A 14165-nucleotide genomic window follows, 5' to 3' on the forward strand; every position below is an offset into this window, starting at 1 on the left:
AGCAGGTCCTTCTTTAGGTAGTTACTTTTTAGTTAACTTTTTATTAATTTCAGGGAGTCCTTTTGGATTTTTAGTTTTCACAGGTATAGGGATAAAACAGGCAAGACAGATCATTTTTCTGAAATGTTTGGATTTCGTCTTTGTTGCCAGCTGCTTTCACATCTTGGTCGGTGGAAACAGATCTTAGACCAGTAGAAAGAGGCACTTTTAGCAGTTTTTCCCTAGAATTTGACTAACTGGTGTAGGGAGTTTGAAGTACACTTTAATATTTCTTCTCTTTGCTTCTCAAAGGAGAAAAACAGTAAACAGTTTAAATTTTCATTACTTCAATTGGGGTATTAATACTTTTTTTCTCATCCATTCCATATTTGTTAAGGAAGACAGTCTTGTCTACGCTGTCAGAAAAGTTGAAAGGACTTATTTTAAAAATTGGAAATGGGAGTTGTGAAATGGGAATAATTATTTCCAGAGATGCTTTTAGGTTAGGGAATCAGCAGTTGGATGAACTGGGTAGTCATTGATACTGTTTCTATCAGTTCTTCCATCTGTAAGATAGAGATAATCATATTTGCTTACTATATATTCCCCTTGAAAGATATTTTGCCTTTCCTGGAGGGAAAGTACAATATTTATCATTGTTGCAATATTATACAATATTCATAAGTGTAGAGATGAACCAAGTTTATCTTCAGCATAAATGTAATTTATGGAGTAGAGTCTTTACATATCCTGTGAAGTCCATGTCCTGTATTTAGCTCACTATGTATATCGAGAGACAATCAAAAGAGCCCTGAGGATTTGGTCATTTTCTCCTCTCAAAATTATTTTATGTTCAACTTACTGGCATAGAAACAGGAGTCCAGTCATATTCATATTCCTCTAACTTCTGATTTATGATCTTCATTAGCCTTTATAAATAGTGTGTGTTCGGTGCCTTTTTTTTTTTTTTTTTTTTAGCTTGCTATCATTACAGGTACATTTGAATATCAACATAGTGCACATTTTCATTGACTATACAGTATTTCATTGTAGTATTACAATACTATGGTTTGCTTAGCTGTTTCTTGCTTGTAGGGCATTTAGATTGGTCCCGATTTTTCTCTATTGTAAGTAACTTTGCTAGAATGTATTTAGCAGGAATTCATTGCATATTCACAAATTACTAGGTCAAAGGCAAGAAGCAATTTTATAGCTCTATTTAATATCACCAGGTTTCTTTGAAGAAAGGTAGGTTTGATTTACAGTGCCATTAGCTAAATGATTCCATGTGTCTTCACAGTATTTTATAGTTTTTATTTATCAATTTAATAGCTATGTGATGGTACCTAAAACATTTTTTAATGCTGCATTGCTTTTGTTGCTGTTGAGGTTTCTCTGTCTTTCAATTCTCTTCTCTTATTTGTCTTATTTTGTTAGTTTTTCAAACCACAGTATTAAAGAATTGAACCATGGTATTCCTTTCTGCTAGCATTTTGCTTTCTTAAGCTCAGGGGATAATATGTTGACTGCAGTAAGTAGAATAAGCCCTGGTCAGAAGTGAATAGATAAATGTGAAGTTACCTTTAGATTGAGTCTTAAGTGTGCTGAGTGGCATTCTAATGGCTGATAACTGAAGGTTAGTGAGCAGTTCACCCTTGCTGCTTTTAACTTTCAAGCAATTATTTAATGGCCTGTCAACATGAACAACTAACTCTAGAAAACATTTGCCACTTTTTTACTGTTTGATGATGTGTGTGCACAAACAGATCATGTTCTTAGATGAAAGAGTAAGATTTTCTTTCCTGTCCAGTAAGGAAAAATGACCAAATATACCTCCCTGGTGTTTAAAAAAAAAAAAAAAAAAGTTTAAATGGATTAGTTTAACAACTTTTTAATAAAAAAATCAGAATCACACTTTTAAATTTCCTTTCTCAGTAGTTACTTTTAGAAGCTTTTAATAAATTCTGTGTCTGTTATTTTGGGAGCAGTTGCCTATAAATATGGAATTAGTCAAATTTAAGAAAACAGTTCTCAACGTTGCTCTGAACAAACACAAGAATGAATGTATTATTTACCTGTTTTAACTTGACCATAGAGATTTTGAAGATTTTGAAATATTTAAAGAAAAAATATAATTTACATGTGTACCTAACAATATAATCAGTATATATTTATCGATATTTAGTTTTATGTTTTCATAGTTTTTTTCTGGAAGAAGAGCATTGATTCTTAGCTACTGGAAACTAATCAGTGTGTGAGGGTTACTGATATTGTTTCACATCTGAAATCTGGCATTGGAAAGAATGACTTTGGATAAATTCACATTCCAACGATTGTTCTTTGTTCCTGTGAAAAAGTACATGGAACTGAGAAGGTTTGTGTTCAGAAATTAAATTTTTGAATAAAACTATTTTAAAACTGATCGTTCATTATAGTGGATGTGAGAGCTAGGATTAGGAAAGCAAGCGTTGTTGATACAGATAAAATACTGTCCTGCTGCTCTCTACAAAGGGAAGCCTTTTTCAAGAGGTGTGTTCTTGAACATCTGAAACAAAACCACAGACACGTGCTCCACATGCAGACACACATAAGTTCTAGAAACTGGTCTGAGCTCAGTCAGCCTTAGAGCCCAGTTCCCCAACCCCCTACTTCTATTCTTCCTTGCAGTTTTCTATGGCAGTGTCCTCATAGTGTTGTACTGTAGTTAACTGTAGCTACCTAAATATATGTACTCTACAAGGCCATTGTCTGTTGCCATGAAAATTAACTAAGTTTTGATGAAAGGCTTTGTAAGAAATTTGTGAAATATATTTTTCTTTGTTCTTCTTACTCTCACCTTTCATACCTATTTAGTGCCCTTTGCTAATAACAATGATAGAAACTACAATTCGTGTATTTTATGTGTGCCAGTTATATATTAATCTTAGTTAATCCTCCAAACAATCCTGTGGTTTTTAGATGGGGAAACTGAAGCTGGGTAGGATGCAGTACCCTCTCAAGCAAACATACCTCATAAGTAGCAAAGCTAAGATGCAACTCCAGGAGTGCCTGAGTCCGAAGTCTAGGCTCTTCACCACATTGGGATACTTCTGGGTCTTTTAGGCTGAGCACTGTACCTCTTCTCCTGCCCTGCCCTGCAGATCCTGGGCTGCTTGTAATCCTGGACTTCCACAGTTATTGCAGTTACAACAAAAAGCTCTTTACCTATGTCATCAGTTTTTAACCAGTCACATTTTATGTTTATTCCTTTCTTTGATACAGTTTAAAGTTGAAATTTTATTTTTTGATGGGAAGTGGAGGAAGAACCTTAGTATCTAGGAGATCAGCTTCTGGGCATTGTTGGTCAGGTAACTCAAAGCTCATGAACATCCATTTGTGAGTTCCAGCATTTCTATTGGGATTTTAAAATTATATCTGAGCCAAGGTTTTCCTTCTTCAGACTTTTTCCCACTGTGGGCTTCTCCAATATTAAAGTAATTGAAGCTTCCATAGTTTTCCTTTTCTATGGTTGTACCTTGGTATCTCAGACACTTTTGTGACTAGTCACTTGCTTTGATCATTGTACAAAGTCATATTTCTTCACTGAGATTTCTTTCTACCTTGAAAAACAGTTGTAGGTGTCGGGTGGGACATACATGATGGCAGTTGTACAAGCAGAATCAAAACAAAGGAACAAGGAAATAGGGGGGAAATGCAGTCCTATAGCATGGCATGCTTTGAAGTAATAAAATAGGGTGTAGTTGTGACCAAAGTTGGGATCAGAAGTAGAGTGGGCAGATAGGGACTAGAAATAAAATTGTACGTTTGTGAGGAAAAGGATGTAAAAGGGAGATGATAGAGCTCTAAATTAAATAAAAGCATTTCCATAAAAGATTTCTTAGGGTGGTAATCAGTCTTGTTTTGTCTATGTCTTGCTTTAGAATTTACAGTCTTGCTTTAGGATTAATCTGTACCTTTCTTAAAATGGTTAATGTTGTCACAACTTTTCATGCTTGTAATAACTCATTTTGGGACAGTTTGAAAGTGGGAATGTGAAGAAAGTAACCTTTAAGGCTCTTTTGAGTCATGTAAGTGATATCTTGGAGTTGGCTATCTCCAGAAGGAGATGCACATAATTAACTCTTGGGTGGGTAATAAAGAAGATGTTTAGAATGGAAAATAACCTTAAAATTAATCAAATATTGCCCTCTTACAGTGATTGCTATTTTAATAAGAAAACTAAATTCCACTAGCTACCCTAAGAACACATAAATAGCTTTGCCACTTTTTTCTTTTACTTCCTTGAATGCGTGCCCTATCTCCCCATCTGGATTATAAATTCTTTGAAAGGCAACCATTCATGGGTTTTATATTATTATGGCATTCACGGTGTCTAGTACAGGACGTAATGGGCTTTGAATAAATGTGTTGATTGAATGAATTTCTCATGGTTTTTCAGGGTTTGTTGTTGTGAATGTTCTTGAGTTTTCACATATATTGCAAATTCTACTATTTCCCCCTATTTATTACTTCTTTTGAAGTCATCTTTCCTGCTTCTAACATCTTCCCACACTAAACTTTACTCTTTAGTCTTTATTTCTTATTGCTTTGATTTGGCTTCTGTCACTTCATAGTATGACTAAAGTCTACTCTCATCTTTAAAGCCTTTTCTTTTTCCAACTTTTAATTGTGACAATTTTCAAAATTCAAAAAAGTTGAAAGAATAGTATAATGATCACCTGTATATCCACCTAGACCCTTAGAGCCAACAGTTGTTTATATTTTCTTCTATTTGTTTTATCTGTGTGTATATTTATATTTTTTAGGGACGAATGTCGTGTTTGTAACATACTTTTGCCCCTCATGAAACCACATAAACTCACTAGCAGTCTCATTTCCTTTCTCCTTTCTTGTTTTTAACATTTGTCCTACTGTCATATTACGAGGATCTCGTAATATTATTCTTATAATACTTATAATATTTTTGAAATTTTCCTGTTTCACTATAAGGGTCAATATTTAAAATAGAGTGTTGTAAATGTAGCATTATTTACAAATATGTTGTAAATTGCTCTATTCTGTGTTAAATGTATCAGTTTAAATTTACAATTCTTAGCATGTTTTAAATGAGATAACTCTTAAATTTTCAAATTCTCACAGTTTAAAAAAGGAAGAATGAATGAAAGTGCTACAGAAATAGCCAAAATGAACTGAGTATCCAAGGTGTGTTTTGATTAGTTCACCCAGCGACGGAAAAAGGTCCATAATTTAGTGGTGATATCTATGATGGACCAACTTTCCTGTAAAAGTAAGTGTGGAAAAGTGTCAGAAGAGACTAGAAGGAAGAAAAGTGGAGGACTGAGAGCAGCAAAAATTAAAAATGGTAGCAGCAGTTGAGTTTACTCACTTTTTTGAGCCAGCAGTCCAGTTTTTGAACTTATTTGTCTTAAAGTAGAGCAAGTAATTCCTAGCTCATAAGGCTATTATGAGAATTGAGCTTGATAATTATCTTCCCCTTCCCTAGACTGATGGCCAAGAAGGGAGTAATGAAGAGGCATAAACAGTAGATCAGAAGCCACTATCCTTAGTGTCCTTTAATGGGAGGGAGGAAGGAGGGCCTCTCACAGAAACCCTCAAGGTTATCCTTATACTAATACATATTTGGATTGAGGAAGGTCCAGCTTCTCTAAAATAATAGGTAATAATAGCTATCTTTATCTAGCTTATAGTTAAACATTTAACTTATTGTGTGCCAACTATAAACCAGCTTCTATATCGTTTTCTGTTTTATTATTACGTCATTCATTCCTCACATTCAGAATTACTTGCCCATAAGCACATATTTATTAGCAATAGACCTAGGATTTGAAATGAACCCAGCAGTCTGACTCTGTTCTCCCTCCAAACTGAAGTTGTGTTCCCTATTTATATGCTGTGTGTTAAAATTAGTTTTGTTTTTAGGTGAAAGATTTGTGAGAAGAATTGTTTTTGAATTTTGCTCTCAATAGTTTGGAAAATTTTGTGGACAGACCTTGATAATTGTAGACATCCTTATGAATCACACAGCAAGGCTGAAACATGCTTCTTCGGTGACGTTAACATTTTTGTTATTGGAGTAGAATTTGAAGCTACTTCACCAGATCAGGAAAAGTTGATAGATAAGGTAAATTTAATGGGGAGTTGATAGTAGACAAAATGCCAAGTGTGAGATGGATAAAAATTAACAATGTGCAAATAAGAAAATAGGGAGGGCGTGTGGGTCTTTGGGCTCTAGACTGAAATGGAATAAGTGTGGTACTAATCAGTTTAAATGGTACTAAGTTACATAAGCAGAAGACTAGCATGGTGTCTAAACGAGAACTTTTCCTGGCTTCTGGAGTTTGCTTCAGAGACTTAAAGTAGACTTAGAGGGAGCCAGTGAATTCGATGTCTGAAGTTTTGACGAGATTGTTTTTTAAAAAGGTTAAATTGGAATTTCAAGTGGTGTGGGTTAGCTGAAGGGCGAGCAGGGGTAGGGAGTAAACCATGGGGAATAGTAAAAATGGAGACAGACTTCCAGAAGTCCCGGAGGCTAATTTGGATCTTAAATTTAGCAAAAAGAATGAATGTGAAATGTTTTAATTAGCTAGTAGTATTAAACTCTTGTATCAACATAATATAAAGCCACTGGGAATATACTTCCAGAAGCTCTCTTAAAGTTATATGAGAGAACAAAAGGTACTAAATTAATTTGGTCATGGACAAGTTAAAGTATATTTGAAGAAAAACAGGTAACAATTATATATTTGAGGTGATGAGCTTTAAACTATGAGTTACAGAACATTGGAAAGAGATGAAGAGTGTCATTGAAGAATTTATGCTTTTGGCCAAAAAGGCTAATGAAAAGTAACAATGTCATTCTATACATATATGAAGCTTTGATGTCTATACCTTGAATTCTGCCTGTAATTCTCAGTGCTATACCTTTTAAGAAAGATGTGAGAGTAGGGCAAGGTCCCGAGAAAAGCAGCTGGCATGATCAAGGAGATAGATGATTCAAAAGATTAAGACCTTTCCGTTTTGAAAGATTAAGACTCAAAGGAGAGATGAGAGAAGTCAGAAAATGAGAATAAGGTTTCCCTTCAATCTTATAATCCTGTAGCTAAGAGATGTACCATGAAACTTCAGAGAGAACATCATAGGCTAAGCATAAATTCTTGCCTCATCCGTTGGGTAGAAATGGAAGAAACTTTTACCCTAAATTTATATGCTCTTCAACAGTGTCCTAAAAATTTTTTTTAAATGGCATCAGATCTCTGAACCTCTTGCCCTGTTTTGGGTTTCCTAAGATATGAATTTAAAGAACATTGAAAAATACCTAGTAAACAGAGCTCAAGGATGAACTAGGAGTCCAATCCAGCTTGCTGTCTGTTTTGTAGGGTCCTCAATCTAAGAACTGTGTTTACATTTTTAAGTGATTAGAAAAAAATTAGAAGAAAAAGAATATTTAGGGATGAGTGAAAATTACATGAAAATCAAATTTCAATCCCCGTAAATAGTTTTATTGGGCTGCAGCTGGGCTCATTCACTTATGTAATGTTTGTGGCTGCTTTTGTACTACAACGGCAGAGACTGCTTGTCCAGCAAAGCCTAACATATTTACTCTCTGGCCCTTTAAGAAAAAAATTTGCCAACCTCTGGGATAGACTAACATTCGAGTTATTTTTCCAAGTAAAAGGAAGATTGCAATGACTAGGGTAAAATATTAAGTATATGAAGAGGGTATATAAAGGGTACTAAGCAGCATTTTATTCTTTTCCATTACTGTGCTGTCCCATATAGAAGCCATTAGACGCCTGTGACTTTTTTTTTTAATAAATTTATTTATTTTATTTATTTATTTTTGGCCGCATTGGGTCTTCGTTGCTGCGTGTGGGCTTTCTCTGGTTACGGCGAGCGGGGGCTACTCTTCCTTGCGGTGTGTGGGCTTCTCATTGCAGTGGCTTCCCTTGTTGCAGAGCACAGGCTCTAGGCTTGCAGGCTTCAGTAGTTGTGGCACGCGGGCTCAGTAGTTGTGGCTTGTGGGCTCCACAGTGCAGGCTCAGTAGTTGTGGCACACGGGCTTAGTTGCTCCGCGGCATGTGGGATCTTACCAGACCAGAGCTCGAACCCGTGTCCCCTGCATTGGCAGGCGTATTCTTAACCACTGCGCCACCAGGGAAGTCCTCCTGTGACCTTTTTTTTTTTTTTTTAAGTTTATTTATTTATTTATTTTATTTTATTTTTGGCTGTGTTGGGTCCTCGTTTCTGTGTGAGGGCTTTCTCCAGTTGCGGCGAGCGACGGCCACTCTTCATCGCGGTGCGCGGGCCTCTCACTGTCGCGGCCTCTCCCGTTGCGGAGCACAGGCTCCAAACGCGCAGGCTCAGTAGTTGTGGCTCACGGGCTTAGTTGCTCCGCGGCATGTGGGATCCTCCCAGACCAGGGCTCGAACCCATGTCCCCTGCATTGGCAGGCAGATTCTCAACCACTGCGCCACCAGGGAAGCCCCCTCCTGTGACTTTTTAAATGTAAAATTAAATAGAAATTTAAACTCAGATCTTCAGCCACACTGACCACGTTTCAAGTGACCAATGGCCCCGTGTGGCTAGTGGCTACTGTATTTGACAGAGCAGATAAAGAGTATTTTCATCATTGCTTAAAGTTCTATTGGACGTTGCTGCATAATAGTAAATACTTACCTAGTACTTTGTGACAGGCACTGTTCTCGAATCTTCTAAAAACCAGTTGCAACAGGGATTATTATTACCTCCATTCTACAAATGAGAAAACCAAGGCACAGGGAAGTGAAGAAACTTCCCCAAGATCACATAGCTAGTAAATGTCAGAGCCAGGATTTAAACCCAGGCAGCCTAGCTTCAGAGTTTGTGTTCTTAATCTCTTTGTACTGAGAGTAAGGAATATGCTTAATTGTGGCACAAGGGAGTTAGCTTATGTGATGAAAATGTGCATCTGTGGATTTTGAGACTCAAAACATAGAAAGTTGTGTAGAATATAATAGCTGCATTCCTCCCTAGAAAGAAATCTAAAGATGTGAACTGGATTAGCTTTTTAGAAACTTTCAGTCTTCATTAAGATACATTAAATAGAGCGCTTGGATTCTGGTGTCTCTTCATAGCAGTGTTGACCCCTTATAATTAGTGAAAATTATTTTGGCAGAGTAAGCTATCAACGGGGAATTTTGCCTTCACAACAGTTACATAAATTTGTGGTAATTACTCAAGCATTCTGTAAGCTTAAATATCATGTCCCATTATCTTCTTAGCCAAAAAGACCAGTGATATAGTCTTGAATATTTTGTACAAGGAGACACAGTTAAACTATTTTTGTGTTTGAGACAGTGTTACCGTTGAGTTGTCATTTTATTTGAGTACGGTTTTAGGGGTTTTATGTTTGTTTTCAGTACCGTGTACAAAGGCTAATGTCTTCCATTGTATATCATGAATATTGGATGAGCATTTTAGTGGATGAGCAGTGTAGTTTAGGCATTCCCTATTCTGAATATCATTAAATTTATTTGGTTTTCTTTACTTAACAAATACATAGCACTTCATGTATTAGGCACTGTTTGACATACTTTATAAGTGTTAACTCATTTAATCCTCATACCTCTGTGAGGTAGTTACTGTTATCCCCATTTTGCAGATAAAGAAACTGAAGCGCCCATGAGGAAACAGAGATGTTAAATAATTTGACCAAGTATAAGTGGTAGAGCTGGGATTTGAACCCAGGCAAACTGGCCCCAGAGGTCTACTTTTGCCCACTGTGTTTTGCTGTCTTTCCAATGACAGTGTATTATTAGTTTTTGTACATTGAACATCTTGTCTCACTTTTGGGTTATTAACAGGTATAGCGGACTGCTGACAGCACCTAGTAAATGAGATCAAAATGGCAAGTGTGGCTTTAATGCCCTTCCAGGTAGCCTCAGATCAGAGTCCAGAGGCAGCCACAGTGATCTAACCCTATAAAATACAGGTTAGCAGCTCCTATTTAATTGTTTTTGGTTAGTACCAAAAGTACTTCAGGGCACAGATTGCTTACTGACATTTTCAACTAAAGAATTCTGTATTGAGTAGCAATGAGCCCCTATTGGGAGAGTGGGTACATGGGTACAAGTTCCTTTGGAACTTCAAATATACGTTGAAGAAATCCTGGGAGCTTCAGTAGGAAGGTGTGGCTTTGAGTTAGCCCATATTTCCTAGGAAGTTGGTACAGCTGTTCTCCCTCTCCGCTGTTGCTGAACTTGATTTGGTCTTTATGAATTTCTTCTCTGTTACCACCTTTGTAGTTAAGCATTCTCAAATTGATCAAAGCAGTCCTCCAGAATTAAACCATGTCGTCATTGTCTGTCTCCTGTCTGCTTAAGAGCATGAGATTGTGTTTCTAGTACAATTGATCTAGAAATTTCTTACCTACCTGGCAACATTTCTTTTTTTTTTTTTAATGGTCCCATGGTGTTTATTTTAATAGCTAATTTACTATCAACAGGCATACTACAATATGTTTCTAGTTTTTTAATGAACAAGTCTGCAGTGTACATTCTTATACATGATCTCTTGTGCACACATGATTTTATTCCTAGGAGATAAGTTCTCATAAGTAGGATTGCTGGGTGCAAGAATATATGTATTTTGCTTTCCAAAGGCTGTAACCACTTCACATTTCAAAGAGCCACAGGTGTTATAGCTTTTGAAAACTTTTAGCCAAAGTTTAGTGGTCTCATATTGAATTTAATTGCAGATGTGTCTCAAATTCATATCTCCAGATTTTTTTTCTGAATGCCATGACTGTTTATCCTTCTATACTTAGGTATCTCAAAGGCACTTCAAACAAAACATGTCTAAAGACAAACTCGTGAACTCTCCCCTCAGACCTAATCCTCTTCCAGTGTCCCTTTTGTAACTTGTCAAAATGAGAAAATTAAAGCATCTCTCGTCTTTAAACTTAAGGCGTGTGTTATCTTTACTCTCACATAAAACCCATCAGTCCTATCAAATTTATTTTCAAAATATTTCTTGGATGCATCCATTTCTTTTTTTCTTCTTGTTGACAGCTTTCCTTGAATGCTGTGAGAATGTTTTGTGTTTTTTAAAAAATTTATTTATTTTATTTATTTATTTTTGGCTGCATTGGGTCTTCGTTGCTGCACACGGGCTTTCTGTAGTTGCAGCGAGCAGGGGCTACTCTTTGTTGCCGTGTGCGGGCTTCTCATTGCGGTGGCTTCTCTTGCTGTGGAGCATGGGCTCTAGGCGCCCAGGCTTCAGTAGTTGTGGCGCACAGTCTTAGTTGCTTCACGGCATGTGGGATCTTCCTGGACCAGGGCTCGAACCCGTGTCCCCTGCATTGGCAGGCAGATCCTTTTTTATTTATTTATTTATTTATTTATTTATTTATTTATTTATTTGGCTGCACCAGGTCTTAGTTGTGGCATGTGGGATCTAGTTCCCTGACCAGGGATCAAACCCAGGCCCCCCTGCATTGGGAGCGTGGAGTCTTAACCACTGGACCACCAGGGAAGTCCCGGCAGGCAGATTCTTAACCACTGCGCCACCAGGGAAGCCCCGAGAATGTTTTTATAAAACTGTTTAAAAATAAAAATTATCTTTGTGCTGCAGAATGAAATACTGAATTTGAAAACCAGATTTTTAAAAACAATCTATATTGATGTAGTGAATGATACCTTCTTTAATTTAAATACTTATTTAATTTTTTAGAAATTTTTAGAACTTAAAGCATTTAGAAACTATTGGAGACATTTGCAAGTGAAAATTATTTTATTGTAATTTAAATGCATATAAATCTACTCAGTAAATGGATTTATAAGTAATTTTTTAAAGTGAGTTGGATATCATAAAATTTCTCATTTCAAAAGTCAAATTCCTTTTTAATTCTAGGCATGACCTAAGTTTTGGTCTCTAGTTGTTTATATTCTAATTCTGTGTTTCTTCATTTTCAGGCTGAAATAGAACTATTTGTGAACAGGCTTGACTCAGTGGAATCTGTTCTCCCTTATGAATATACAGCGTAAGTTTTTCAGCTTGGTTTTTATATGAAATTTTATGACTCATCAGAATTTTGTACATTTAGAACTTTACTTTCTCCACAGTTATGGATAAATTCATATGCATTTAAAAAATGTACAGGGCCTGAAAACATTTTTAAAAGGGGTATTGTTTAGTTCTAAGGTAGGATTAAAATGTGAAATGTGATCTGTTGATGTCACTTTGCAATGCAACAGAAGCACCAACTAAAACAGTGGATTTCCTCTTTTACCTGACTGGACAAATGGCCATTTTGTTTTAATTTTTTTGATTATAAAAAAACCCACATAGTTTTAAACAAAATCCACATGTCCCACATAATCAATCCCCAGAAATAACTGCTTTGTTGTCTGCTCCCTGCATTTTTTCTCTGCTTATTATAACATACACAACCACATTTATACATTTTTGTTTTAAATGAACGTAGGTTTATATATTTTATTTGCACCTTGTTTTTCTCACTGAATCTATGTGGACATCTTTTCTATGTTAATACACAGCTACCTCAGTCTTTTTAGTAGCTGTTTATTATCCCTTTGTAGAGATCGTATAGAGTCTGTGTATGATTTGTTTCACTAATTCTCTATTTATGAGCATTTCATTATTTCCATTTTTTGATATTATAAAAAATGCTGCATAAATATCCTTTGTTCATTTGAGCACCATATGCCATATTGGGTATAAAATATGTTCCTAAATTTTAGTTGGCTTCTAAATTTCTCTGGTATCTAAGAGTTTTGAAAGAAAATATGTTTACTGTAGAAAACACACACAAAAAGTTTGACTATCCTACAAGAATCCATGTGCCTAAACATGTGTAAGAAGAGAATACAAATTTCATGAATGAATGGACCATAATTTATGTAACTATTGGAGACTTTTTCTAGTTTTTGTTTTGTTAAATAAACAAATCTCTCTTCTTAAATCTTTGTGGCTATTCTTGGGAAAACTCAGTGAATCTCTTATATCCAGTAGATGGAGAATCTTCATTTGGGGACTTCCCAGCCCCAGTTTTTTATCACCCAAGATTCATCTTCCTCTTAGGGATCTAACTAGTCTGTAGCCATCACTGTGCTGGTCTCAACCATGGTGACCATGGTGAGCACAGAACTGCCCTTTAATATTCTATAGCAAGGCTGAAATTAGGCTGTAACGTTCAAACAAAACTTTATGAAAATTTGGTTAGTAATACAAGGAAATTATAGCACAGAGAGAAGCTTACAGCTGCCTGGTTATGGCCCCTCCACAGCTCCATGTTCTCGGAGGGTCTGTCTAGCCTGCTTTTCATGTTGGCCAGTATATCGGGATGAGACGGAAACCCATGTAGTTGATACATCTTCTTGAAATGGCATTAAGTAAATATTTGAATTAGAAAGATAAAAGGAGGTGAGTTATGCAAAATTCCCTCGAAGACTAGGGTGTAAATAATTTTATCATTGAAATGAACAATAAATTATAATGTGTCCATTTTTAAAATTCTATAATTTACATCTTAATAAAAGTATTATTGAAAAATCAAAGCATTCTAAGGCATAATTTTCAGGTGTTTTTTTTGTTTTGTTTTGGGGAGATGTGGTACATGGAGCTTGCAGTAGGAATATATTTCTTATTCATCTACTAGAGCTGCTGGAGTGATCAGTACCTAATCTGTCCTCTAGGTTGGCTAGGCGTTTGATACCTCATTGCTTCCTTTTATGCTTAAAAACTTAAATATTCTTGCCCGCAGGTTTGATTTTTGCCAAGCATCAGAAGGAAAACGCCCATCTGAAAATCTAGGTCAGGTATTATTTGGGGAAAGAATTGAACCGTCACCATATAAGGTTTGTATTCAGTGTTATATAAAAGTTATTTAGTTGCATCTTTTTTCTTTTTTTTTCCCCCCCTTGTAGAAAAGCCTGTGATAACTTAGCTAAGAAGGAATTCATTTCTCTTTTGCATCCAGGAAAAATTTCTTAAAGTCACAGTTTAGAAGGATCCCTCCCCTTCTCACGATATGTCATAAATAAGTTTGTTCAAAGGAGCATTTCCTACATTGATATAATTCCTTCAGTATTATATCAATAAATGATACGATGGTGGCCTAAAAGTGCTCAGACTCCCTGCCTCACCTTACAGAGGGACCTGGAACC

The 14165-nt window shown here is 36.0% G+C and overlaps 1 protein-coding gene across 1 annotated transcript in view; it reads left to right on the plus strand.

Moving 5' to 3' along the window:
• Positions 1 to 14165, plus strand: part of TM9SF2 (transmembrane 9 superfamily member 2) — a 56655-nt gene that overhangs the window by 1940 nt on the left and 40550 nt on the right. Inside the window, exons 2-3 of the mRNA XM_036831533.1 lie at positions 11952 to 12019; positions 13763 to 13856. Of these exons, the coding sequence (XP_036687428.1) occupies positions 11952 to 12019; positions 13763 to 13856 (162 nt within the window). The remainder of the gene's footprint in view (positions 1 to 11951; positions 12020 to 13762; positions 13857 to 14165) is intronic.

Source organism: Balaenoptera musculus, chromosome 18 (assembly GCF_009873245.2).
Source record: "Balaenoptera musculus isolate JJ_BM4_2016_0621 chromosome 18, mBalMus1.pri.v3, whole genome shotgun sequence".
NCBI classification, from domain to species: Eukaryota; Metazoa; Chordata; class Mammalia; order Artiodactyla; family Balaenopteridae; genus Balaenoptera; species Balaenoptera musculus.